Below are 27,188 nucleotides of genomic sequence, written 5' to 3'. Positions count from 1 at the left end.
CAGCCACTAGAATCGTGAATGAAAAGAAAGCTCCAGACAGAAGGAAAGAAGAGCAAAAGGGTGCCAAATTAAGCAGCTTAGGGAATAAGTAAGGCATGTTTAAAGAACTGAAAGAAGGGGCCGAATGCAGTGGCTCATACCTGTAATTTCAACACTTAGGGAGGCCAAGGCAGGTGGATCACCTGAGGTCCCTTTGAGACCAGCCTGGCCAACATGGTGAAACCCTGTCTTTACTAAAAATACAAAAATTAGCTGGGTGTGGTGGCGCAAGCCTGTAAACCCAACTACTTGGGAAGCTGAGGCACCAGAATCACTTGCACCTGGGAGGTACAGGTTGCAGTGAGTCCAGATTGTGACACTGCACTCCAGCCTGGGCGACAGAACAAGACTTTGTCTCAACAATAACAACAACAACAACAACAAAAAACCTGAAAAGCTGAAAGAAGGCCACTGTGGCTTCAGGGTCATTAGTGGCTTAGCATAATGTCACCACAAGGATATGGTAAAAGATGAGGCAGAAAAGAAAAGGAGAGATAAGCTGAAAAGGAATAATGATGCAAATGGAAAGCCATTAGACGGGGTTAATGAGATTTATTTGGATTTTTGTTTGTTTGTTTGTTTGTTTTTGTTTTTGTTTTTTTTTTTGGAGACGGAGTCTCGCTTTGTCACCAGGCTGGAGTGTAGTGGTACAATCTCGGCTCACTGCAACCTCCGCCTCCTGGGTTCATGCCATTCTCCTGCCTCAGCCTCCCAAGTAGCTGGGATTACAGGCATGTGCCACCATGCCCAGCTAATTTTTGTATTTTTAGTAGAGACAGGGTTTCACCATGTTGGGGTTTCCCCATGTTGGCCAGGATGGTGTTGATCTCTTGACCTCGCGATCCACCTGCCTCGGCCTCCCTAAGTGCTGGGATTACAGGCATGAGCCACTGCGCCCAGCCTGATTTATTTGGATTTTTAAGATTACTCTGGCTATGGTGCAGAGAATGGCTTATCAGAAGGTAAGAGTGGAACAGGCAGACAAGTGGGGAAACTAATGTGCTAGCACAGGCAAGATGGTGGTGGTATGGACCTTGATGACACTTAGTTCAGAGAAGACAAGTTGTAAATGCTTGAAAAAATATTACCGGTCAAATAAAACCAAAAGTAATGAAAAATTAAACCATAAATAGAACTGATATATATTTACATATCACACAGACTTTTTACCCTAAAATAACTAGGATATTGATCCCCAGATTCCTTGGATGGCAGAGCTAACAAGAACATGTGCTTTAAAGTCCGTCCCTAAAATTCCCTTTGTGGTCCTTCATTAATTCCCCCTAACTTGAGGCACGGGGCTAAGGCACAGCCCTAGTCACTGCTACTCTCCAAGGGAGAAATAGTGAGCAGCCTAAAACCACAACCCTCCATGAGATGGCAGTCATAGCTCTTGGTGCACATAAACCAGGCAATAAACAGTACAGACACAGGTGTTTCTTCTACCTTCCCCCGTATTAGGATAGCACTAGTTTTCCATAAGAACCATACTGGAAATGTCTTCAGAATTATTTTAACTATTACTCTCTAACAAGTCTAGAAAAAGGTAGTTTTTTTTTTTTCTCCGGCCCACAGGGACATCTCTATCACTTTTAGAACCTCAGTGCTGGCTTCTACAAAAACAAATTTAACTTTTTTAGCGTGATGGTTTGGTGGCAGAAATGGTGATGTGGTGTTTAAAACTCTTCTTTTATGAACTTTGACAGCTTAGATGAGACCCTATAACTTACCGGTTGACAGTGAAGCCTCTGGCGTCAGACAGCCTGGGTTCACATCCTGGTTTCTCATTTACTGTGTAGCTTAGAGAGAGTTTATTAACTTCAATAAGCTACAATTTCATCTGTAAAACAGGAGTTCGAGAAGCCCCAAAGTGTCTTAAATGGGTGAAATATGGTTTGTTAGTGAATGAGAAGGCTTCTAAGTCTTGTCTATTCCCAGCCTCTAATTTCTCTCTTACAACTTTACCCCTTCATATACTCTGTTGTGTACACACACACACACACACACACACACACTTTTAGGTAAGAGCCTGTATTCTTTGAAGAAAGTGGTAATTAACTGCTGCAACCACATGTCACTTACTTACTTAAAATAAACCATTGTAATTTAGCACAGATTTTAAAACTCCTGGAAAGAAGGGGTAACTGCATCCCTGATTCTGTATCCAAACTCCCTTACCCCACCAGCTCAAAAACTTTCAGTGGCTCCCCTTTTTCTCCATGAAAAAAATGACCCACTCCCTTTTTCCAGGAGTTTGTGGACTCCCACAGCCAGATTAATTTATATTCCACTACCTAAGAGTAGTGAGCCTTGGAGTCCAATGGACAACCTTGGACCCTACCAAGTGTTCCCTAAACAATTTGCTGCAGTATAAGGAATGGAAGGCCTGGTGAGGGAAGGTTCAGACACTCTCAACACCGAGAATAGATGAGCTGAGTCTGAGGCAGGCGAATAAGGTTTTTTAAACACTGGCCCCTCTAACCCGCCACTGGGCAGTATTTACGGAATGGACACCAGGGGGTAGCAAAATCTCACTCTCCTAGCTCGCGGGCCCTCGTAATAAGGAACCGGGAGAGTGTCGGTGACTCGAGGGTCCCATAGCCGGGTGTTAGAAAGAGTTCCAACTCCACAGCTCTGTGCGGGGAAGATGGTTACTGGGTTCTTTTTTGACGCATGAAGCAGAGGCCTCTTTTTGCCTCTAAGAAGGATGAACATTTGCTCTGTCCTTTTCCGGGCTCAGCGGAGCGGAGAAAAAGGTGGAGGTTAGCGTCCAGAGGAGGTGAGAGAAGAGCAAGTCACCTTGGCGGCGCCCCCGCCTCCCCTCCCGCTGTTCCAACAACTGCCCAGAGGCTCCGGCCTCCGAGGAACTGCAGGCGAGGCCGGACGTTTTCTCATCATCGCCCTCCAGCTGCAGGGGCACACGCGTTCACGCCCCTCCGGGAACTATTCGGCTTTCCGATCTCCTCTCCTCTCCTTTCCGTCCACCCTTTAGAAGAGCTCACGGAGCTGCGGGGCTTCCCGGTGCCTGCTCGGAGGCCAGGCAGGGCATCTCCCCGCCGTGCCAGTGCCTCCCCCCCACCGGGCTCCTGGGAGACACCCCCATCCGGCCTTCCTCTCCCATTCAGACACGGTCGGGGGACGCTCGGGGTTTGATGAGGGAGTGAAGCTGGAACTTTCGTAACTAGCCCACCCTGCTTTGTCTCCTGCGCCAGATACCCATTCCCATGGCCACGAGCCCTAGCAGCCCTGCGGGACGCTATAGCCAACCCAACAGAAGGAAGGGGCTGGCATCCAGTTACCGAATCCTCCAACTGGAGGCTTGGTGCCTTCCCTCTTCTAGCCGAATAGAGAGATAGGGATGCGGAAGGGAAGGGCCACGGAGGAGAGAACTCAGAAAATGTCCGGCGAAATGCACGCCCCTACATAAGCATCCCGATCCGGGAACCCTGCCCCCTCTGCCAGGATGTCCGCCCCCATCCCAAGCCTTCGCTGCTCCCTAACTCCCGCACACTCCCGCCTTCCACAGGCAACACAGAGGAGCCCATTGTCAGCCCAGAGGCTCCAGGCCCGAGGAGATGGAGGGAAAGGAGGGCGGGCAAGCCCCCGGGAGGTTGGGGAATCCCCTGATTTCCCGGCCCTCTGCTCTCTGCTAGGCAGGCAGGGGCCTGAAGGTCTCATTTGAACCCTGGGTCCTGCCAAAGTCTAGAAACCGATGGGAGCAGAGGGTCCCGGGCGAGTTAGAGCGGGGAGGCTTTCCAGCCGCAGGAAGACCCCAGTTCTGGGAAGGGGCGGCCCAAGGGAATTCACGCACGCCCCAGCCTTTGGAGCATCCCTTGCCGAGGCTAAACTGATCCCGCGGGGAGCGAGGCCGTGGCGGGAAAAGAGGGGCATCCTCGGCTGGGCGGGCCTCCGAGGGTCAGGGTCGAGGTTACCCGCTGGAGGGCGGGGCGGAGAAGAAAGAAGGTTGCTGGTGAACGGGACAGATAGGCTGGGGACGCCCGGGGAGCGGCAGAGAGTCTCGGCGCGGGAGACGGAGTCCCGGCAAGGGGTCCCGCGCGGAGGCGGGGGCGGGCGCTGAAGGGCGGGGCGGGGAGGGGCGGCCGTCTCGGCCCTCCCTGGCGGGGCCCCGCGGCCTGGAAGCCGGAGCGGGCCGAGCCGCCACCGCGGCCGGAGCTGTCCCTTGGCCAGACCCGGCGAGACACGAGCGGCGGGAGGGAGGCGGTGGCGCGCCCGGCCCCGCCCGCCCGACCAAGCTTCGGACGCGGCCCGGCGCCGAGCCATGGTGAGTCCAGCGTCGCAGCCCCCTGGGTCCCCTCGGCCTTCGCGCAGCCCGCTCTGGGCCCCCAAGTCCCCAGCCTGGTGCCTCCCGAGCCTGCCTCGGACTGTTCAGCGCTCCTGGGACTCTCCTCTCTCCCATCCCCCCTTCTTCTATTTGTCTGTCTGTCTGCCCGACTGTTTAGCTCTGTCCCCACCGGCTATTGCCCTCACCCTTTCTTCCTCCTCTCCTCCGCCTCCTCCCCCATCCTCCCTTTGGTCTCTCCCCTAATCCACACACCTCCCCGCTCCCCGCCCTCCTCTGTCCTGACCTGTGCCTTCCTTTCCTGGAGCTTCCCTCCCCCTCCTGGTCCGAGCTCCTTACCCGCGGGAGACCCCTGCGGGTTGGTCCTGCAGCGGCCCTGGAAGAGGCCCGGCCCCTCGGGTCATGAGAACTGACCTGGATGGAACCACCATTTTCCATCCCTGTCCCCAACCCGGTGAGGCAGGCCCACCCATCCGGCCCTAGGGGACTGGCCACAGCTGCGGCTGGGCCGGGTCCAGGGGTATGGCCAAAGAGGGAAATTCCCGTAGAGAAAAAGAGCTGCCTCAGGATAGTTGGGGGTGCTTGGGGGGAGCTCACAGTACCAGGGGGTGTGACACTGCCAGAGCCGACCGGAGTTTGCGGAGGAGGGAAGTGCCCCAGAGCTCCTGCTGCAGGGAACTGACGGGCTGCCTCAGGGCACTCCTGCTACAGAGGGGAGGGAACACGAGCCGGAGCTCCCTGCAGGGAGTAGGAGACCCTGGCAGCAGCAACTTGGGGCGCTGGAGGGTATGCTAAGGAGAAGCCCACACCAACAGGAGTGAACACTGCCCTGGGAACTTTCACTGCAGAGTACTCTGAAGCACCGCTGCGAGAGTGGGCACTGCCAGAGAGAGCGCCCACTGCAAAGAGGGCGGGGGCATGGCCAAGGGGGCGCTCGCTGCAGAGTGGAGGAGGGGGAGAGGCCTTGCCAGGGGGAGCTCACCGCAGGGAGTGGAGGAGGGGCAGGGGCACTACTGGGGCCGCCCCTCTACGGAGGGAGGCTGGAGGAAGAAGAAAGAGAACTGGGCCAGGGAGAGCTGACTCAGTCTCTCTGGTCTCCTCTCTGGTCCCCGCCGGCAGGAGGCTGAGTCTCCGTGCTCCCGCCCGCCGCCTCCCTCCCCAGACCCCTCCTCCCCTCCTGCTGCTGCCGTTTCCTGTGGCTGTGACTCTAGCTCAGCCATGAGCTCACCGCCCCTAATGGGTTGCAGCTGCCTCGCTGCTCAAGCCCTAGCTCCGCACTCCCTGCCTTGGAGCAGACGGCCCCACTCTGCCTCACCCCCGCCCATCTCCACCTTCCCCCCACCCACGCGCACTGCGTCCGCCTGGTCCCGGGAACACTGGGGGTCTGTCTGCTCGCCCACACACCTTGGGGCCGGGTCTGCGCGCTGACGCACTGAATGTCCCGTCTCTGGAGTGGTTGCCCTAACTTCCCAGACGGTCGAGACAAACGGGCAACTCTGGATGGAGGAGCTCAGAGAAAAATAAGCTATTTTGTTTTATGGCAAAGGCAAGACATGGGGGTAGGGCAGGTAGAGACCAAGGTAAAGGCTGCATTGAGTATCCCCTTCCCCATTTACAGCAAAAAAGAAAAAAAAATTCCAGTAAAAGGAACTTCAAAGACTGTCTTGAAAAAGAAGTTTGCAAAGGAATAGCCCAAGGGGTGGTTGTTTAGGTTACGGGTTGGAGAAAGATGTCTCATTGACTCACTTAGGGAGGGGAGTCTGGATGAAGCAGGGCTGAGTCTTTTTGAGACTCCTAGTGGAGGTTGGCAGAGAGAGGTCCCACTGGAATCAGAAAAGACCAGGTCGAGTGCGCACCATCAAGGCCTCCTCATCCCTTCCCACAAGTTCCTCTTGTGACTTTTTTTCTCTTTCAACTGCCCCCACCCGGTTCTTTGTAATCCAATCCCACATACTCTAAGATTGGGTGATTGCTTCAGAGCCACTGTGGGAGAGGGAAGAGGGATGTTAGAAAGACCCAAGACAGTCACAGAGAGTCTTTCCATCCTCCTCATTCCACCAAATGACCATCTCTAGCATATAAATGACCATCTCTCTTTCACCAAATGATCATCTCTGGGACATAATTGTGGGTGATGGCACCTCCACTTAAGATGGGGAGCTCTGGATGGTGAGTCTTATGAGAGGGGATTTGCAGGATGGCTGTGTGGAAATCTCCCTCATCCCCTCAAGTTCTCAGCCATAAGCTCAGTCCCCTGATAGCCCAGAAGCCTGTCTTTTCTCTCCTGGGAAAGATCTGTGCAATCACCCCAACTCACGAGCACCCGGAACAGCCCTGATCAGGGGCATTCACAACAAATTCTCCCTGGATCTCCAAAGCCAAGGTATCAGAGCTTGATTGTTGAGTGCCCTGCCAGGCACTCAACACTCTGGCCCAGCCCCACTCCCATTCTGGGCTCATCAGCCAGCATTTCCTGAGTGCTCACCTTTTGCCCACATTGTACAATGGGGGCTTTGGAGAACACAGCCACCCCTAGACCAGTGCAGCTCCCAAGGAGCCATGATTGGGTGATCTCTAGGGATCTGTAGCCTGGTCCTATCTCTACAGGAGCCTGAGCCAGTGGAGGACTGTGTGCAGAGCACTCTCGCCGCCCTGTATCCACCCTTTGAGGCAACAGCCCCCACCCTGTTGGGCCAGGTGTTCCAGGTGGTGGAGAGGACTTATCGGGAGGACGCACTGAGGTACACGCTGGACTTCCTGGTACCAGCTAAGCACCTGCTTGCCAAGGTCCAGCAGGAAGCCTGTGTGAGTGGCCATGCATCACTATTCTGCCTTCCCCAAGATCCACTGCCACACTCTACAGACTAGCCAGGCTGACTAATGCCCCCACTAACCTAGAGATACAGCCTCCCCTAATACTGATCTCTCCAGAATCACTTAAGCTTCATTCTCTGACCTCCCACAAACTTTCACCTTCACAGGCACTGACCATTCAGATACTAACACACACACATTCATCTTCCCCAAATTCATCTTGACCCCTAAGAAACACTGACCCCCAAAGACCCTAACTCTCCAGACCCAATTCCAGACATCTTCTTCCCCCATAAGAATTTCTCAAGATACTAACTCCCCCGTACATTAGTCAACAGAGATCCTTCATTTCTATAGATATAAAGACTCCTAAGAGTCTTTAACTTCTCCAAGACAATGGCATCTGCTGACCATGTGGTAACGATTCAGTTCTTACCCTCCCCCACACGGAACTAGCTTCCTAAAGAAGCTTCCTACTACTGGGAGACTGATCAGTCCCAATCCCTTCCTCTCTGCCACCTGAATACCCCAAATCTTCCCTCCTGCTCTCCTGAGAGTATAACTTTGCAGGCATAAGGCTGGTCCTGCCTGGGGTGGGCCCATTCTAACTGCCCTCTTCTGCCGGTTTCTTCAGCAGAGGCCTGAGTGCAGCCTCCCACCTCTCTCCCCAGGCCCAATACAGTGGATTCCTCTTCTTCCATGAGGGGTGGCCGCTCTGCCTGCATGAACAGGTGGTGGTGCAGCTAGCAGCCCTACCCTGGCAACTGCTGCGCCCAGGAGACTTCTATCTGCAGGTGGTGCCCTCAGCTGCCCAAGCACCACGACTAGCACTCAAGTGTCTGGCCCCTGGGGGTGGGCGGGTGCAGGAGATTCCTGTGCCCAGTGAGGCTTGTGCCTACCTATTCACACCTGAGTGGCTACAAGGCATCAACAAGGACCGGCCAACAGGTCGCCTAAGTACCTGCCTAGTGTCTGCACCCTCTGGGATTCAGCGGCTGCCCTGGGCTGAGCTCATCTGTCCACGATTTGTGCACAAAGAGGGCCTCATGGTTGGACATCAGCCAAGTACGCTGCCCCCAGAACTGCCCTCTGGACCTCCAGGGCTTCCCAGCCCTCCACTTCCTGAGGAGGCACTGGGTACCCGGAGTCCTGGGGATGGGCACAATGCCCCTGTGGAAGGACCTGAGGGTGAGTATGTGGAGCTGTTGGAGGTGACGCTGCCCGTGAGGGGGAGCCCAGCAGATGCTGAAGGCTCCCCGGGCCTCTCCAGAGTCCGGACGGTACCCACCCGCAAGGGCGCTGGAGGGAAGGGTCGCCACCGGAGACACCGGGCATGGATGCACCAGAAGGGCCTGGGGCCTCGGGACCAGGATGGAGCACGCCCACCCGGTGAGGGGAGCAGCACCGGAGCCTCCCCTGAGTCTCCCCCAGGAGCTGAGGCTGTCCCAGAGGCAGCAGTCTTGGAGGTGTCTGAGCCCCCAGCAGAGACCGTGGGAGAAGCCTCCGAATCTTGCCCCCTGAGGCCAGGGGAGCTTAGAGGAGGAGGAGGCGGCCAGGGGGCTGAAGGACCACCTGGTACGCCTCGGAGAACAGGCAAAGGAAACAGAAGAAAGAAGCGAGCTGCAGGTCGAGGGGCTTTTAGCCGAGGAGGGGACAGTGCCCCACTGAGCCCTGGGGACAAGGAAGAGGCCAGCCACCAAGAAGCCTTTGGCAATCTGCCCTCACCAACTGAGCACACGCTTCCAGAATGCAGCCTGGTTAAGGAGGAATATGAAGGCTCAGGGAAGCCAGAATCTGAGCCAAAAGAGCTCAAAACAGCAGGCAAAAAGGAGCCTCAGCCCTCTGAAGCCTGTGGGCCTGCAGAAGAGGGGGCCAGAGAGAGAGAGCTGGAGGAGCCAGACCTGGTGTGCCTGGCAGGTGAGATGACACTGAGTGAGGCTCATGGGGCAAGGGCCAAAGCAGGTCGGGCCTATAGGAGGGGCCAGAAGGAGGAGCAGGGTTAGGCTGGGAGCAGAACAACCAGAACCATCTTAACTTCAGTCCCATTTTTCTGTCTGTGTCTGTGCAGTACACGCAGGCCCAGAAGGCCTCCTGTCTGACACTCCAACACCTCCGCTGGAGACTGTGCAGGAAGGAAAAGGGGACAACATTCCAGAAGAGGCCCTTCCAGTCTCCGTCTCTGATCACCCTGATGTAGCTTGGGACTTGATGGCATCTGGATTCCTCATCCTGACGGGTCAGTGGGCATCAGTGGGTGAAGGGAAAAAGGACTGGGAAAGAGAAGCAATTGGGTGGGCTTGGGGACTGGGGGAGGCAGGGCGGAAAGGAGGTAGGCATGGACTGCTCCCAGCCAGGACAGCCTGGCCATTTTGTGTCTTCAGGAGGGGTGGACCAGAGTGGGCGAGCTCTGCTGACCATTACCCCACCGTGCCCTCCTGAGGAGCCCCCACCCTCCCGAGACACGCTGAACACAACTCTTCATTACCTCCACTCACTGCTCAGGTAACCGAGGCCCAGTCCTGGCACCCTGGACACTAACCTCCTGATTCATGAGGACCCTCACCTCCTTCTTCTCAGGACACTGACCTTCTGACCTCTAAGGACACCTACTTCAACCTTCAGATTTCAAGTCATTGACCTTTGGCCTTACTGACCCTGACCTCCAGCTTCATATCTTCACTGATCCTCAAAAGCAACACTGTTGACTTTCACTCTCTTCCAACCCTACCAAGATCATCAGGACATTGGTTCACTTATTCAACATTTATTGAGCACTGAGTACCTATTAGGCATCATACTACAGGCTGACACTGAATGCACGCCATTCCAGAACAGAATTCTTAACTTTCCAGACCTTAATCCCTTGACCTAGTAGCCATATGAATATAGACTCCTGACTGCTAGGTCACTTCCTCTTGTACACACATCCCAGAATTTGGCCCTTTGCCCATTTCTTCCCAAATGTACCAGCAACTAATTTCTCCTGAGGACTGTTAACTTAAAACAGACCCTGTATGTCTGCCTTGCCTTATCTGCTATCCCCCAGCACACACACACACAGCAGCCTCCTTGGCTCTTCCTTTTCCCACAGGCCTGATCTACAGATATTGGGGCTGTCCGTCCTGCTGGACCTTCGTCAGGCACCTCCACTGCCTCCAGCACTCATTCCTGTCTTGAGCCAACTTCAGGTAACCACCCCTTGAACAGGCAGTTCCCCGGATCCTAACTCTTCACTAGTGGCCAGTCCAGGACACCCAATTGCCCAGTTTAGGGTTATTCTTCTCTGCCCTTAGGACTCAGGAGATCCTCCCCTTGTTCAGCGGCTGCTGATTCTCATTCATGATGACCTTCCAACTGAACTCTGTGGATTTCAGGTTTGAGCCCTTCATTCCTACCTAGTTTCCCATCAGTAGTGGAGAGAGGAGAAGAGGCTGGCTGGAGCCCCAGGCTGGTTTCTGAGTCCTTGGGTGCCCAGGAAGAAACCCCCTGCCTTACCCTCTACAGGGTGCTGAGGTGCTGTCAGAGAATGATCTGAAAAGAGTGGCCAAGCCAGAGGAGCTGCAGTGGGAGTTAGGAGGTCACAGGGACCCCTCTCCCAGTCACTGGGTAGAGATACACCAGGTAAGCTTCCCCTCTACCACCTAGCATGCTGGGAGCCAGGAATAACCCAGCTGAAGACATTCTAGGAGAGAGGCCAGGTCCAGGACCTACCATGGGGTTGCAAAAAAGTGGTTTCCATTCCATTCAATTCAACAAGTATTAATGGCTCCCAAATCATGAGGAAAACACGTGCACTGCGCCATGGTCTACTGGGGAGATAGGAGGAGTATGTTAAATTATTATAATTATTATTTTTAGACAGTCTCACTCTGTCGCCCAGGCTAGAGTGCAATGCTTCAATCACAGCTTACTGCAGCCTTGACCCTCTGGACTCAAGCGATCCTCCCACGTCAACCTCTTGAGTAGCTGCGGCTACAGGCATGTGCCACCACACCCAGCTAATTTTTGTATTTTTTTTTTTTTTTTTTTGTAGAGACGGGGTTTTGCCATGTTGCCCAGGTTGGTCTCAAACTCCTGGACTCCAGTGATCTGACCGTCTCAGCCTCCCGAAGTGCTAAGATTACAGGCATGAGCTACTATGCCCAGCCAAATAAATTCTTAATATGACATTAAGTAGTATATGATTTTTGGTGAGAGACAAATCATGAAACAAGTAGAGAAGAGTGCAAGATAGTGTCATTGGGTTTCTGGAAAGCACTGAGAGTCAAAAGGCTGGTTGTTGTTCCAAATTACTTTACCTCACTTGCAGAAATAGTGCCCTTTCTGTATCCGCTCCTTGCACCAACATCCAGCCCTCAAGATCCTCATCAGCGAAGTGTAACAATCACAATAGAATTGCTAAATCCTTCCAGCATTTATCTCATGTAATTCTATGAATATAAGTGTTGTGAGTATTCAAGAAGAGAGAAATAAACATGATTTGAGCTGAGTATGAAAGGGGTCTGTAGATGGTCTCTAAGCTTCGCCTTTAGTGTCAAAGGAGAAATAGACATGAATAGGCGGAGAGAGGGGGTGTGACAGGGTGAAGCCCCACTGAAGACAGAGAGAAAGGAAAGTCACAGTTACCAAGCTGGACAATGTGCCAGGCCCACGTTAGATGCTAAACTGGCATCATCTCCCTAAAAATCACAGAAGTCTTTCTTATCCTGACTTTACAGTTGAGGAACTGAAGTTCAGGAAGGTTTCTGAACCTGCCCAACATCATACAATTAGTTAGCAGCGAAGTCAGGAACTGAATTCAGCATTGCCTCCATAAAAGTCTCTGGGGCTACCTCACCCCAACCCTAGGGCTTAAGTTCCTTCTTAAACTCTGATCCTCAACTCCATCCCTGCGTGTGGGTTTCAGGAAGTGGTAAGGCTATGTCGCCTGTGCCAAGGTGTGCTGGGCTCCGTACGGCAGGCCATTGAGGAGCTAGAGGGAGCAGCAGAGCCAGAGGAAGAGGTATGAGATGAGATGGGACAGTGGGGAGATGGGATTGGGATGGGGCTGGGGTGGAGACTCTCTGGTGGAACCCCAACTGGCAACTCCTCCCTATCCCCAGGAGGCAGTGGGAATGCCCAAGCCACTGCAGAAGGTGCTGGCAGATCCCCGGCTGACGGCACTGCAGAGGGATGGGGGGGCCATCCTGATGAGGCTGCGCTCCACTCACAGCAGCAAGTACGAGGGATGGGTGTGCGGAGGCAGGTGGAAGTGGGAGGTGGAGACACAGCCGAAGGCTGCCAACAAACCTTAGCTGCCAGACCATTCTTACTGTGCATATATCTGGGCAAGATACTATGCTTTTACACTTACCGTCTCATAACCCTCACAACATCCTTGTGTGCCATTTACTATTACAAATGAGGATTTGGAGGATCAGAAATGTTAACTGTCTTGGCCAACATCGGTCAGTAAAGAGTCAGGATTCAAACCAAAGCAGTCAGGGTTCAGCCCATGCTTTTGATCCATGCTGCTATGCAACCTCTCATGTTTGCCTCCCTCAGAGGCATGGAAGGACAGAATTGAGGGGCTGAACAAGGGAAATGATTCATTCTTTGCTCCTTCCCCAGGCTGGAGGGCCAAGGCCCAGCTACACTGTATCAGGAAGTGGACGAGGCCATTCACCAGCTTGTGCGCCTCTCCAACCTGCACGTGCAGCAGCAAGAGCAGCGGCAGTGCCTGCGGCGACTCCAGCAGGTGAGCCAGGACCCCCATGTCCCTCTTACTCAGTCTGGGAGTGTGGCCTCCAGCACCTTTCCCGTTGGTACTTATAGTTGATGGTGTTCTTCTAGCCTGGCTTGGTTGAACGCCCCTCCCTCTCTCCTCACATTTGTTGGTCAGTATGAGATTCAACAAGAGGGTGGGAGCATCATAGCACCAGTAAAGAAAAGCCAGATCTCCCCCTCCCCACTGTTTATACTTGATCAAAAATGCTGAGAGATTGTGAGAGATGCTCAGCCGCCCTAGGGGATTCTGAAGAGCTGATCAACTCTGGAGTGCCTACCCCCTTAGCTGAAAAATAATAAAAGTCTATTGATACCAGCTCATTAGTTACACTGCCACACACGCACGCTTAACTCCTTATGCGATGTCATCCCTCAGACCTGAGGCCGGAAAGGTCCCAGCTCCCTCCACCTTGGAAGGAGAGGGCATTGAAAGCACCTGAGAGGAACTACAGGCTTCTTTGTGGGAAAGATTCAGGAATAAGGCTGGCTTCTCTGAAACGTGATTCTTCTCTCCTGGGGTTAAGAGCCCCATAGGGATTTGCTCTCCACCCTACCATGTGGGGTAGAGGGGGCTTTGAAATCTGATTGTTCCTCCTTAGCCCTGAGCATGGTGAGTGGACACTTCATGGGCCTGCATGTGGGCATCAGGGGAAAGGTCACCTCAGGGCCAGTGCTAAAGCTGGGGCCAAGACTTTCTGTTTCCTAGGATTTCTTCATATTGGCTTCCTCTAAGCAAATATCCTAGAGATGGGTTGCATCTCCTCCTGTTTGCTTACCTGCTTGTTAGCTGTTTCCCCAACTGTTTAAAAACAAGATTTGGAGTCTAACGTGCTCAGCTTGAGTTCTAGTTCTGCCATGTGTAAGATGTTGGACAAGTCATGAAGCTTCTCTGAGTTCCCAAGTCCTCATCTGTAGAATGGGGATGGTAACAATTAACTCATAACGTGGTTAGAAAGATCAAATGAATTCAGCAAAGGACTATAAAAGTAGTTATTGTTGGCACTGGCTATTAGGAACAGTCTCAGACTTCTCATCCTCAGGCTGTCCCACCCTCAGCTTCCAGCCTTTCTTCAGAGGAAAATATTACCATCCCTTTTTGGTCAAACATCTCAGAACCAGCATGAGAGTCCATATAGCCCCATATTAGGAAATTAAAGCCGGACACACACACACACACACACACACACACACACACACACCCCTTCTGTGCTGTTTCTCCAGGCTTTGTCCCTGGGACCCTTTCCCACCGGTTGCCAAGGCTTGGTGAAGGCCCTCAGTCATCCCTATGACCCTCATCCTGCCTTTGGTTCACCCCAGTTTGATGTACTTCACCCTTGGGCATAGCCTGGAACTTTGACCCACCTCCCTCAGTGCTTCCCATCAGCCCAGCTTCCCTCTCATCTGCCTTACGAAAGGTTTCTTACTCGGTTTCTCATTTGACCCTTGTGGAAACTATTACCATTCACTATTGTCATTCCCACGTTGCAGATAAGATGCAATAGTTCACTCAAAGTTCTACAGACTGGGGTAGTGGGGCTGATGCTGGATCTCAGCCCTTCTTTGCCTTTCCACTCCATGACCCCCTGCCCTCCCACCCCATCTGCCTCAGGTGTTGCAGTGGCTCTCGGGCCCAGGGGAGGAGCAGCTGGCAAGCTTTGCTATGCCTGGGGACACCCTGTCTGCCCTGCAGGAGACAGAGCTGCGATTCCGGGCTTTCAGCGCTGAGGTCCAGGTGAGAAGGGGCTGGAGGGCAGGTGAGAGGAGACAGGGGGAGGCTACCTGGGAGTGAGGACCAGGTCTGAGCACAGCCTCCCTTCTCCAGGAGCGCCTGGCCCAGGCACGGGGGGCCCTGGCTCTGGAGGAGAATGCCACCTCCCAGAAGGTGCTGGATATCTTTGAACAGCGGCTGGAGCAGGTTGAGAGTGGCCTCCATCGGGCCCTGCGGCTACAGCGCTTCTTCCAGCAGGTGCATGCAGGGCCTTTTCCTTCTGTGCCCCCCATTTCCATTTATTCATTCCTTTCTGCCTGGAGAGGTAATCAAGTTGTTAAGAGTGGAGGCCGAGGAGCCCATCTCCTAGGTTTTTGCTCTTAGCTCTGCCACCTCCTTGCTGAATGACCTGGGACAAGATACTAAACCTGACTGTGCCTCCATAGATCTACCTCACAGGGCTGCTGTGGGGATTACACGAGGCAATACATAAAAGCCCTTAGCACAGAGCCTGCCACTCATAAACGTCGTATGAGTACTGGTTATTCTTTTATATAGGCTCTTCCATCTCCATACCAACTCCGAGTGACATGGTTAGGGAGTGATGCTGGAACAGTGAGAAAACGGGAGAGTGATGGGCATTGGGAAGCCACAGGCAAGAGGACAAGGGCTGTCGTTGGGCATCCTTCATGAGCAACACAGGCCCTTACCCTTTCTCTCCCATCCCCAACCCCTTTGACTTTGTAGGCACATGAATGGGTGGATGAGGGCTTTGCTCGTCTGGCAGGAGCTGGGCCGGGTCGGGAGGCTGTGCTGGCTGCACTGGCCCTGCGGCGGGCCCCAGAGCCCAGTGCTGGCACCTTCCAGGAGATGCGGGCCCTGGCCCTGGACCTAGGCAGCCCAGCAGCCCTGCGAGAATGGGGCCACTGCCGGGCCCGCTGCCAAGAGCTGGAGAGGAGGATTCAGCAACAGCTGGGAGAGGAGGCGAGCCCACGGGGCTACCGACGACGGCGGGCAGACAGTGCCAGCAGTGGAGGGGCCCAGTGGGGACCCCACAGCCCCTCGCCCAGCCTCAGCTCCTTGCTGCTCCCCAGCAGCCCTGGGCCACGGCCAGCCCCATCCCATTGCTCCCTGGCCCCATGTGGAGAGGACTATGAGGAAGAGGGCCCTGAGCTGGCTCCAGAAGCAGAGGGCAGGCCCCCAAGAGCTGTGCTGATCCGAGGCCTGGAGGTCACCAGCACTGAGGTGGTAGACAGGACATGCTCACCACGGGAACACGTGCTGCTGGGCCGGGCTGGGGGGCCAGACGGACCCTGGGGAGTAGGCACCCCCCGGATGGAGCGCAAACGAAGCATCAGGTGAGATCCCAGCCCAACTGGTGCTAACAGGCAGAGCCAACTGCCTAGCAGGAAAAGAAGATGACATTGTTGGGGGTAGTGACTCCCTCCCACACCTCCTCTGCCACTCCTATTGTGCCTGCAGTGCCCAGCAGCGTCTGGTGTCTGAGCTGATTGCCTGTGAACAAGATTACGTGGCCACCTTGAGTGAGCCAGTGCCACCCCCTGGGCCTGAGCTGACTCCTGAACTTCGGGGCACCTGGGCTGCTGCCCTGAGTGCCCGGGAAAGACTTCGCAGCTTCCACCGGACACACTTTCTGCGGGAGCTTCAGGGCTGCGCCACCCACCCCCTACGCATTGGGGCCTGCTTCCTTCGCCACGTGAGTGATCCCCTCAACTTCTTCCACGTGCTCTCCCTCCTCTGTTCCAGCCTCATCCATCTGTCCCTTTCTCAGTACCCACGGCCCTCTCCTCCCATGTGCGGTCCGTGACCTTGGGGCCCAGCCCTGTTTTGTGGGCACTTCTGCCTCTACTCAGCCTCTGTGCCCTGCTCCCAAGAGCTGCCTGGACTATGCTCTCTCCACAGGGAGCCCTTCTCTCCCTGGTAGGCTGAGTGCTCCCTGGTGACCCATCCCTCATTTGGGCTACAGAGAGGATGGAGAGGGGGAAGAGAGAGGCTCGTCTGCAGGGGCCTCACCGTGGGCACCTTATCTGTTCTTTACTGGGACAGGGGGACCAGTTCAGCCTTTATGCACAGTACGTGAAGCACCGACACAAACTGGAGAATGGTCTGGCTGCGCTCAGTCCCTCAAGCAAGGTAACTTTTTCTCCAACCTTCAGAAGAAAAGTAGAGGGGCCAGGATGACCTAAAAACCCACCCAACAAATCCCTCAGGGAAAAAAAGCTTTCCTGGATGTGCCCAGGAACATCACCTATCAATCATCTCCTAGAATTGCTGAGGGTGGGACAAGCACTGGACTGGTGAGGCCAGGTTCTTATCCAGTCCACCCGAGAGACTGGGCAGGACTCCTGATTCCTCTGGGCCTCTATTTCCACATCTGGTAAATGGGGGCAATAGTCACTACAGCCAGCTCACAGGGAGGATCTGAGCATCAGAAGAGCTCACATCAAAAGACGTACAAGTGACTTTAAAAGTTCAAAGCCAGTGGCCGGGCGTGGTGGCTCATGCCTGTAATCCCAGCACTTTGGGAGGCCAAGGCGTGTGGATCACGAGGTCAGGAGATCGAGACTATCTGGCCAATACAGTGAAACCCCATCTCTACTAGAAATACAAAAAGAAAATTAGCCAGGCGTGGTGGCAGGCACCTGTAGTCCCAGCTACTTGGGAGGCTGAGGCAGGAGAATGGCGTGAACCCGGGAGGTGGAGCTTGCAGTGAGCCGAGATTGTGCCACTGCACTCCAGCCTGGGCGACAGACCAAGACTCCATCTCAGGGGAAAAAAAAAAAAAAGAAAAGTTCAAAGCCAGAGAGTACAGGGGATTACTATTTTGATTCTTCTTCCATTTCCCTTCAAGATACAGACAATGATTGCTGGCCTGCAGGCCCCCACCTGCTTTCTTTCCAGGGAGAAGGGTTTTGCCTTACTTCAGGGAGCATCTGGGCTTCATCTATACCCAAAAGCCTAGGGTATCACCCACCTACCCCTCAACCCCTGAGCTTGGCCCCCAGAGGCTCCAGCCCTCCCCTCATCCCTGTCTGTGTCCTCCTCAACCTAGGGCTCCATGGAGGCTGGCCCTTACCTGCCCCGAGCCCTGCAGCAGCCTCTGGAACAGCTGGCTCGGTATGGGCGGCTCCTGGAGGAGCTCCTGAGGGAAGCTGGGCCTGAGCTCAGTTCTGAGCGCCAGGCCCTTGGGGCTGCTGTACAGCTTCTCCGGGAACAAGAGGCCCGTGGCAGAGACCTGCTGGCCGTGGAGGCGGTGCGTGGCTGTGAGGTGAGGCCCTAGCTCCAGTCACTGCTGCTCAAACTGCCCAGCCCTGGCCTCAGAAGCCGTGTAGGTTGGTGACAGGAGAACCAGCCTCCAGGTCAGAGGGCTCCAGGCTTTAATTTCTAACCAGCTGGGTGGCCTTGATTGAGTCACTGAATTTCACTGGACTTCACTTTCCTCATTTGTAAATAAAGAAGCTATGTCCTCCCAACATCCCATGTTCCTACATCCACCTTGTACTCTCCTGTTCCTTTCCTAATTGTTATCTTTCCCCATCTACCCCATACTTCCTCCCGCACCTCAACACCCAATACATACCTTGTCTCGTCTACATAGTCTTTTTCCAGCCCTGAGGTTCCAGAACATGTTGGAATCCTGTATCCTCCTCTGGAATAGACCTGTTTCCCTTTCAGTTCTTTGCTGATTCTCTTCCTGGGTCCCCAGCATGCAAAGGCTTCCCCACAGGCAGCTATAAACCCTACTATGCAGTGCACCTTGCCATCTTCAGAGGCAGGGCTGTGCTGCTCAGCTGGGTGTGCTGTGCGTGGTGACCAGTGGATGGACCCTAGGCTGAGGGCTTCCCTGACTTCCTGACTCTACCTGAGAACCAGTGCATTAGGCCCCTTGCCCTATAAATCTATTTTTGCTCCCCGTAAAATACAAACAAAGGGCCCCTGGGCCAACCACTTTTCCTTTTCCTTTCTCCAGATAGATCTGAAGGAGCAGGGACAGCTCTTGCATCGAGACCCCTTCACTGTCATCTGTGGCCGAAAGAAGTGCCTTCGCCATGTCTTTCTCTTTGAGCATCTCCTCCTGTTCAGCAAGCTCAAGGGCCCTGAAGGGGGTTCAGAAATGTTTGTTTACAAGCAGGCCTTTAAGGTACAATTCCTGGAGTGAGTGGTGGAGGTGACAGGAAGTCATTCTCTTCTTGAGAACTCAGAATGTTCTGGAAATTCAACCCCAACACAGGTTCAGAATCTGCATCATCTACAATAGGCTTTGGCTTGTAATCGACTATCGAGTTAGGGTGTCAGGGGATGTTAGAAGTCCCTGTCACTGGTCTACTTCATGAGGTTTTCCTTATCATTCATGCAGAACACTTAGGAGGCATTCCAAACCAGACTGGAAGAGGGACTTTCCCACTAAGTGCACACATGCCTTCGGAATTAGGGGTGGTTCCTAGGGCATGAGGAGAAAGCAACTATACTTTGACTAAAGAATCCAAGAAGAGGGAGGCCTTGCTTTAGGGAAACAGCCTTGATATCCAGATAAGCATTTACAGCGACCTGTGGTCCTGGATCAGGCAGTGTGGAATGGATTCTAAGGGCTTCTAGACTTTGTACCCCCTGCACGAGTATAGCATAGAGGAAAAGGCCTGGGTCCAATTCTGGCTCTAATAAGCTGTGAGAAGCCTTTGTACAAGTTGTTTCATGTTTCTGGCCTCATTTTCCCTTCTGTAAATTATGGTTGTTATGAAGACTAAATGTAGAGCACTTGGCACATGATAGGTGTTGAGCAAACGTTTACTGAACATCTATCAGATGCCAGGCGAAGCCCAGTGCTTGCCATGTGGCATCACCCAGCCAGGACTCACTCTGTCTTCACCCGCTGCCCTCTGCTCTTCCTCAGACTGCTGACATGGGGCTGACAGAAAACATCGGGGACAGCGGACTCTGCTTTGAGTTGTGGTTTCGGCGGCGGCGTGCACGAGAGGCATACACTCTGCAGGCAACCTCACCAGAGATCAAACTCAAGTGGACAAGTTCTATTGCCCAGCTGCTGTGGAGACAGGCAGCCCACAACAAGGGTACTGGGCAGAGCTGAGGAAGGGGGTGCTTGGAGTCAGGGTTATAGCAGGAAGTTTTCTGGAGAGTGTGCGAACTGCTTGGGAAAACAGTTTATAGGATGAAGAAAGAATGGCTTATAATAAGATTCAAGATTTGGCTTGAGAGATTACTGAGGTAGAAATGAGCCTAAGATATACCAAAAAGAAAGAGAAAGCTGGCAAGTTTCAGGGAAGCAAGACCAAGTAGGGGCCAGGTGCAGTGGCTCACGCCTGTAATCCCAGCGCATTTTGGGAGACCAAAGTGGGAGGATGGTTTGAGGCCAGGTGTTCAAGACCAGCCTGGGCACATAGTGAGACCCCGTTTCTACAAAAAATTTTAAAATTAACTGGGCATGGTAGTGTGCACCTATAGTCCTAGCTATTTGAGGGGTGAGGTAGGAGGATCGCTTGAGCCCAAATGTTCAAGGCTACAGTGAGCTATGATGGTGCCACTGCACTTGAGCCTGAGTGACAGAGCAAGACTCTGTCTTTAAAGGATTTAAAAAAAATTTTTTTAATAATGCAAATGGCTGGGAAAAGGAGGTGAGAAACTGCTCACTTGGATTTAAGAACTGCTGCTACTTGCTGTGTGACCTGGACTAGTTTTTTGTTTGTTAGTTTTATTTTTATTTTTGTTTTTTTGCTGGGCTTTACCTTGGTTTTAATTTTCTGTACTTCATTCTGCTCATCTGAAAAATGAAATAGTAATGTCTTCATCTTAGTGTAATAGGGATGATTAAGTAAGATCAAATATATGGCAGCACCTTGTAAACTGTAAAGGTATGTAAAAATGTGAGGTGTTTTTTTTTTTTTTTGCTCTTAATGCCCAAGATGCAGAGTAGAAATTAGGCAGCTGGGATGCCAAACGGGCAGGATGCAACATACTGGAGGGAAGAGCCAGATATCTGAGGAGGAAGTCACACCATCATTGCCATCCATGTTGTGATAGTCAACAGGAGGAGTAAAAACAGACACCAGAGGAATGAAAGGGAGGAATGAGGATTGAGAAGGAACAACAAGAAAAACAACAACAACAAAAAAGCCAACCATGACATGCTGGGGCTAGAGAGAAGAGCAGGAAGAAGTTGGTAACAAGTGTCCTTATTCCCCAGAGCTCCGAGTGCAGCAGATGGTGTCCATGGGCATTGGGAATAAACCCTTCCTGGACATCAAAGCCCTTGGGGAGCGGACGCTGAGTGCCCTGCTCACTGGAAGAGGTGAGGGCCAGGGTGCTGGGGGGTGGCCCCCAGGAGTGAAGACCTTGACAATGAGGATACAAAGGGGAGGTGTGGTGGAAAGTCAGGAAAGGCATCTCGTCCCAAATCAGTGGGACTGGCTGGGAGGCCCTCTGTGAGACTGAGGGTCATTCCAGGGAGCCAAGAGGGCTTTCCCACACCAGCACCCCACCCCCCACTCCCCACTCTCTGCAGCCGCCCGCACCCGGGCCTCCGTGGCCGTGTCATCCTTTGAGCATGCCGGCCCCTCCCTTCCCGGCCTTTCGCCGGGAGCCTGCTCCCTGCCTGCCCGCGTCGAGGAGGAGGCCTGGGATCTGGACGTCAAGCAAATTTCCCTGGGTGAGGCACCTCTCAAGGGGTGGCTCCCAACAGCTCGGTCATGGTGGTGATGTTCAGGCTGCTTGCTGCTGAGCAATTCCTTTTTCTAGCCAAGAAGCCCAGTTGCCATGACAACTATGTACAGCTTCCCCACTGCTAAAAGAGCCTTCGTCTGGTTGCTAGGGTGATGCTTACAACAGCCTGTTGCTAAGAAGCACTTCCTCTGTACCTCTCTCTCTAGCTCTCCTTGGGTTTCTATGGAAACTGCCTCAGCTTCCTGTTGTACCCTCCTGGTTCACCACGGCAATCCTTATAGTTTCCTGTCGCTTCTTCCCTGGTTGCTCTAATGATGCTGCTGACAATTTCCTGCCTCTTGGTAGGGGGTTCCCTTGCAACTGGATCGCTATGGTGACTCACAGCTTCCTGTTGCTATGGAGCTTTTTCTTCCCTGATGGAGCAGCTTGGTTGCTTAAGGTAATCTGGAGGGATTCTATACTCTGCTCTCACCCTAGCTTCCCCTTTAGCCCCAGAAACACTTGACTCTTCTGGAGATGTGTCCCCAGGACCAAGAAACAGCCCCAGCCTGCAACCCCCCAACCCTGGGAGCAGCACTCCCACCCTGGCCAGTCGAGGGATCTTAGGGCTATCCCGACAGGTAAGTTCCTACAATGAGGCTGGGAATGAGGTGATCTCTGGCTGCTTTCTGGATGGGCTTTTCTGATCATTCAACCCCAAGGGGTTGGGGGAAAACTGTGAACTTGTGCTCCCAGCTGAGGCTACAGACTGGATTTATTATCTTGTCTACCTTTCTCCTCTCCCCGGGACCTGGCTAAGAGGCATCAAGGTCATAGGTTAAAAGGAATCTTAAATAAGGAGTATAGTGCTGGGGTGGATGGAAAGGGGAGAATGCCAATGGCCTGGCTTGGACTTGGGTTAAAATGGCAAAACTCAGGCCAGGTAAGGTGGCTCATACCTGTAATCCCAGACTTTCAGAGGCTGAGGTGGGAGGATCACTTGAGCCTAGGAGTTCAAGACCAGCCTGGGCAACATAGTGAGACCCCATCTCTAGGAAAAAAAAAAATTTTTTTTTAATTAGCTGGACTCTTGAGGGAGTCCCAGCACACCTATAGTCCCAGCTACTCAAGAGGCTGAAGCAGGAGGATCTCTTGAGCCCAAGAGGTTGAGACTTCAGTGAGCCATGTTTGTGCCACTGCACTCTAACCTGGGCGACAGTGAGCACCTGTCTCTAAAAAAATAAAAGTAAATAGCAAAATTCAAGGACTTTGGGTAGGAAAGAGAGGTGAATTGATAGGCTTGTGAGGAGCGATGGAGGAAAAGAAAGAGAAAGACAAGAAATATGTCCCTAAATTCACTGTAGTTTCTCTCCCCGCAGAGTCATGCTCGAGCCCTGAGTGACCCCACCACGCCTCTGTGACCTGGGTGAGTCAGCATCCCCAATTTCTACCACATCCAACACTCCTTCCATCTCGCATGTGCCTTCCTTCCTGTCCCCAGCTACTTGGGAGTCAGCTTCTTCCCTCTCCCAACTCATCTCCCTCTTCTCTCCTGGCTTCTAGAGAAGATCCAGAACTTGCGTGCAGCTTCTCCTCTCAGCACACTTTGGGCTGGGATGGCAGTGGGGCATAATGAAGCACTGGGCGATCACTGAATTTCCTCCCTCTGCTTCCTGGACACAGAGGAGGTCTAACGACCAGAGTATTGCCCTGCCACCACTATCTCTAGTCTCCCTAGCTTGGTGCCTTCTCCTGCAGGAGCCAGAGCAGCCACATTGCTTGCCTTCATACCCTGGAGGTGGGGAAGTTATCCCTCTTCCGGTGCTTTCCCATCCTGGGCCACTGTATCCAGGACATCACTCCCATGCCAGCCCTCCCTGGCAGCCCATGTTCTCCTCTTTTCTCACCCCCTCACTTTCCCTGAGAAGAATCATCTCTGCCAGGTCAACTGGAGTTCCTGGTGACTCCATTCTGAGGTGTCACAAGAAACGAAGCTATGCAAACAATAACAGGAGGGTGCGACAGGGGAACTGTAGACTTTATATATGTAATTACTGTTATTATAATACTATTGTTATATTAAATGTATTTACTCACACTTTGCCTCCAAGGAGCTACAGTAGTCCTCTGGATTAAGGTGATAAATAACTTGAGCACTTTCCCTCAACCAGCCCTTAACTAGAACACAGAAAATAAAACCAAGACTGGAAGGTCCCCTCTACCCCTCCCAGGCCCAGAGCTGACTGTGTATGAGCCTGGGAGAATGTGTCTCCTCCACAGTGGCTCCCAGAGGTTCCACACACTCTCTGAAGCTCATTCTCCCACACTGCACCTACCCCTTGAGGCTGAACTGGTCACAGACAAACTGGGATCCAGCACAGTCCAGCAGTTCTCAAAATGAGGTCCTCAGGCCACAGTGCGTGAGAACTTGCTTGGCTATTTGTTAAATGCTAATTCCTGGGCCCCATCAGAGCTGCTGCATCGAAACCTGGGGGTAAAACCCAATATTCTGCATTTCTTATCAAACTCTTTGGGTGATAACTAAGTGTCTGAAGAGGTGACTATTTCCTGACAGAAGGACCCAAAGAGGGAAGCAGGACATAGGTAGGCAGACAGACACAGGGCCCTGTGCCTCAAGACACCTGTTTATTGGGGACACGACTCTGCAATAGGGATGACAGGAATCGTACCAAAAATAGCGACGTCTACAGGGCCCCTGATGGGGCTAGAAGGGTACAGTGCCCCCCACCCTCACCCCTTGTACAAAAATAAACTCTCACGCCTATGGACCAGCAAAGACCGGCAGAGTGGCTCCTCAACAGGGACACAAACCCTCTCTGCCAGCCCAGGGACCCCGTTCTTTGACCCTCACCTCTGCCACTTCTAAGGCACTGTGACTCCCTTGGGCTGGGTGGGTACCGCCAGCCCACCCTCCTACGCCCGCCGCCCCTTCCACCTCTGGTCCGCCTGGGGCTGGGATATGGGTCCCACGCTGCCCCCTGCTGGCTTCTCTACCCAACTACCACTAGCGCTCCCCCGCTCCGGCGGGGTAAGCTCACTAAGCTAATCGCCCCTGAGGGCTCACTACCGTTCTTGCCCCCCCAGCCCTGCCTCTCCGGGTCTGGACAGCCCGGAGCCCTCCTCCCCTTCCTGCGAAGGACTGGGAGGAGTCTCTCCTGATGGTACTCGGGCATAGGGCGGGGAAGCGTCAGCCTGGGGTGGCCGGCGGCCCCTAGCCCGGCGGCTGTGGTGCACTTGAAGGTGCAAGGCCATGAGCTCTGGGGCTCCAGTGGCGAAAGGGCAGAAGAGGCAGCGGTGGAGGGCACCCCCCGGCCCGGCCTCGCCTCCCGGCCCTGCCCGCAAGGACAGGTCCAGGGGTTCGGCCTCACCGCCTCGCCCGTTGCGCAGGGTCCTCCCAGGGCTGGCGGGCTTCCGACGGGACCCGGGCCCAGCACCGCTAGAAGGAGGCCGGGGACTTGAGGCGCCCTCCACCCAGGTCGCAGGCTGCGGAGACGGCTTGGCTCCAGATTGCGGGGCGGAACCCCGCTGGGAAGGAGGCGGTGGCTCCGGGGGTGGCCCGGGGCCGGCCCCGCTCCTCTGCTCCCGGTGGTGGCGCTGTAGGTGATACTTGAGCGAGCCGGACTGGGTGCCCGCGTAGTCGCAGTGCGGACACTTGTAGGGCCGCTCGCCTGGAGAGAGTGGGTGCGATAGGGTCACGGGGTCACGATCACTGCACGCACCCACCCGAATTTCGCCCAATTTACAGACCTCATTCTCAGAACCAAGAAAGGGCACTGCGTCTCCCACCTACTTTGATTTAATAAAGGAGCGTTTCCCAAGTGATCTCATCCAGCCAAACTGAAGGCTTCGGAACAAACTTCACCTCCTAGTGTTTCGGTAGCCCTCACCTTTCTGCCCGCCGCCAGTCCCCTCTCCACGCCGGAGGCTGTCTCCCTCACCTGTGTGCACTCGCAGATGCACTTTGAGGTGATGTGCTGAGCGGAAAGATTTTCCGCAGAAGGGACAATCCTTGCCGGTGGCGCCCCGGCCCCCTTCAGGCCGGGTCCCTCCAACCAACAGCCCATTCTCTTCTGCAACACATACATTAAGAGGAAGTCAGGGGGGCCTACACCCTGTCCAGGTGCCGCGCACCCACCTCACACCCACCCCATAGGGCTGCTTCCCCTCGGGGTCCAGGAGGAAACAGAAAGTCTGAGGGGTTAGATTTGTTGTGACTAAAGAGTTAAGTGTTCTCAAATGATGGCAAAGCCTCCAGGAAAAAAAACAAAACAAAACAAAACAAAAAAACTCAGGAGAAATAAAAGGTAAGTTCTTTTAACAAGGAAGCTACGAGGGAGTGGCGGCGTAAGAGTCAGAGGAGGACGCGGCGTACCCGGAGAGCGAGGGTACCTACATACCCTGCGTGGCGGTCGATCTTGCCTGGGCCCCAGCAGCAGAGGCAGAGTGTCCCGGTCCCTCACCCGGGCGCGGGTGCAGGGAAGCCAGAGGGCCCAGCGACCTGCCCCGGGCCCAGGTTTCCTCCTCGGCCTCCACCACCTCCTCTTCTTCCTCAGGCTCCTCCGCACGGTGCCGGCGAGCCCGGGCCGGGAGAGCAGAGGACAGCGGGCGGAAGCCTCCGAAGCTGCGGCCGGGCCCGGGCTCAGCACCCTCGCCGTTGGGCCGGCCCTCGCCAGCTCGCAGGCTCAGGTAGCCCAAGAGGCTCGGGGGCTCACGGCGCTCGGCCGGGGTGGGCGCCGGGGCCAAGAGGAGCGCTGGGCCCAACGGCTCATAGGCCAGCAGGCCGAGGTCAGGAGGCTGGGGAGCCCGGGCAGGCCCGGAGCCAGGCCCCGGGGCACGCAGTGGGCCCAGCTTGCTGGCGTGCACCTTCATGTGGTTCTTAAGGAACCAGGGCTCCTTGAAGCAGCGGCCGCACACCGGACACGCATGATCGAAGGAGGCCTTGTGCTTACGCATGTGGCCCTTTAGAAACCAAGACTGTGTAAAGCTCTGGCCGCACACTTGGCAGCGGAACTCCGGAGGCGCTGGGGGCTCCTCGGGAGCGGCAGGAGCTGGGGTCGGGGTTGCCTCACGTTCGGGCTCCGGCTCCGGCTCCGGCTGGGGGACTGATCTGGGTTCGGGCTGGGGTGGAGGCTGAGGCTGAGGCGCAGCAGCGGTGGCCGCCAGGGGACGCTCGGGAGCCCCGTGGGCCGTCAGGCTGTGGTGCAGCAGCTCCTCCTCCTGGCTGGAGCCGAAACTGCACAAGCCGCACTTCCAGGGCCTGTGCAGGATGTGCAGGTGGCGTTCGCGCTCCGCCGAGGTGCGAAACTTGCCTTTGCAGTAGGGGCAACGGAAGGCGAACGATGAAGGAGCCTGGGGCCGCGCCAAGCCCTCAGTGGCAGGGGTGGCCTGCATGCCCCCTGAGCTTCGGGATCTCCCCAGTCGGGCCTCGCGTAGTAGCGCGCGCTCTTCCAACTCCAGCAACAGGCGTGCAGCAGGACTACGTGGGCGCTCGGGCTGGTGTGTGCGCAGGTGCGAGCGCAGCAGAGCCCGCTGCGCCGCGCGGTGGCCGCAGTGAGGGCACTGGAAGGCCTGGGCGCCTGGGTGCGCCCGCAGGTGCAAAGCAAGGATAGAGTTGAAGCGGAAGCGCTTCCCGCATACAGGGCAGGGGAAGCGCCGTTCGCCTGCACGACTCTCAGACCAGCTCACCGCTCCCATCCCGGGCGACCCTGCGCTCACGGCTGGCCCGTTGGAGTATCGCTGCAGATCCAGCTCGCCGTCGAAAGCCGGCGGCGACGGCGCTAAGTGGCCGCTCGGGGCGCGGGGACGTGAGCCCTGTGGAGAAAGATCTGCGTAGAGCAAAGGGTGAAGGTAGAGCTGTAAAGGAAG

At 54.7% G+C, this 27,188-nt stretch overlaps 2 protein-coding genes across 14 annotated transcripts in view; one reads left to right on the top strand and one right to left on the bottom strand.

Moving 5' to 3' along the window:
- Positions 1–3,945: 3,945 nt before the first annotated feature.
- Positions 3,946–24,099, top strand: ARHGEF40 (Rho guanine nucleotide exchange factor 40). Of its 5 annotated transcripts, none has more exons than XR_004027743.1 (24): positions 3,946–4,321; positions 6,947–7,144; positions 7,825–9,070; positions 9,222–9,389; positions 9,535–9,655; positions 10,245–10,341; positions 10,447–10,527; positions 10,658–10,774; positions 12,060–12,155; positions 12,256–12,371; positions 12,764–12,890; positions 14,529–14,651; positions 14,742–14,885; positions 15,375–15,985; positions 16,110–16,344; positions 16,695–16,781; positions 17,701–17,916; positions 18,619–18,789; positions 19,540–19,717; positions 20,848–20,952; positions 21,166–21,309; positions 21,530–21,943; positions 22,682–22,728; positions 22,866–24,099. XR_004027743.1 is itself a non-coding variant. In XM_012498035.2 (24 exons), exons 1-23 carry the CDS (start codon positions 4,319–4,321, stop codon positions 22,721–22,723), a joined length of 4,557 nt encoding a protein of 1,518 aa, XP_012353489.2. In that variant the 5' UTR covers positions 3,946–4,318; the 3' UTR covers positions 22,724–22,728; positions 22,866–24,099. The 5 variants fall into 5 exon arrangements, 2 of the variants coding, with proteins under 2 accessions (XP_012353489.2, XP_030658354.1); XM_012498035.2 differs by having other exon boundaries at positions 21,813–21,943; XR_004027745.1 differs by lacking the exon at positions 6,947–7,144.
- ZNF219 (zinc finger protein 219) overlaps positions 23,897–27,188 on the bottom strand; it is a 14,663-nt gene continuing 11,371 nt past the window's right edge. For 5 of the 9 annotated variants that reach the window (XM_030802498.1, XM_003260619.4, XM_030802497.1 and 2 more), the window contains 3 exons: positions 25,721–27,134; positions 25,262–25,393; positions 23,904–24,991 (listed from right to left, as the gene is read on the bottom strand). In XM_030802498.1, the coding sequence (XP_030658358.1) occupies positions 24,387–24,991; positions 25,262–25,393; positions 25,721–27,134 (2,151 nt within the window). In that variant the 3' untranslated portion in view covers positions 23,904–24,386. Of the gene's footprint in view, positions 24,992–25,261; positions 25,394–25,720; positions 27,149–27,188 lie in introns of all 9 variants that reach the window. The other 4 variants (XM_030802496.1, XM_030802495.1, XM_012498036.2 and 1 more) reach the window with 2 other exon arrangements.

The sequence above is a fragment of the Nomascus leucogenys genome, chromosome 22a (assembly GCF_006542625.1).
Source record: "Nomascus leucogenys isolate Asia chromosome 22a, Asia_NLE_v1, whole genome shotgun sequence".
Lineage (NCBI taxonomy): Eukaryota > Metazoa > Chordata > Mammalia > Primates > Hylobatidae > Nomascus > Nomascus leucogenys.
Note: the sequence above shows the minus strand (reverse complement) of the source record. Positions and strands in the feature narration are given on the sequence as shown.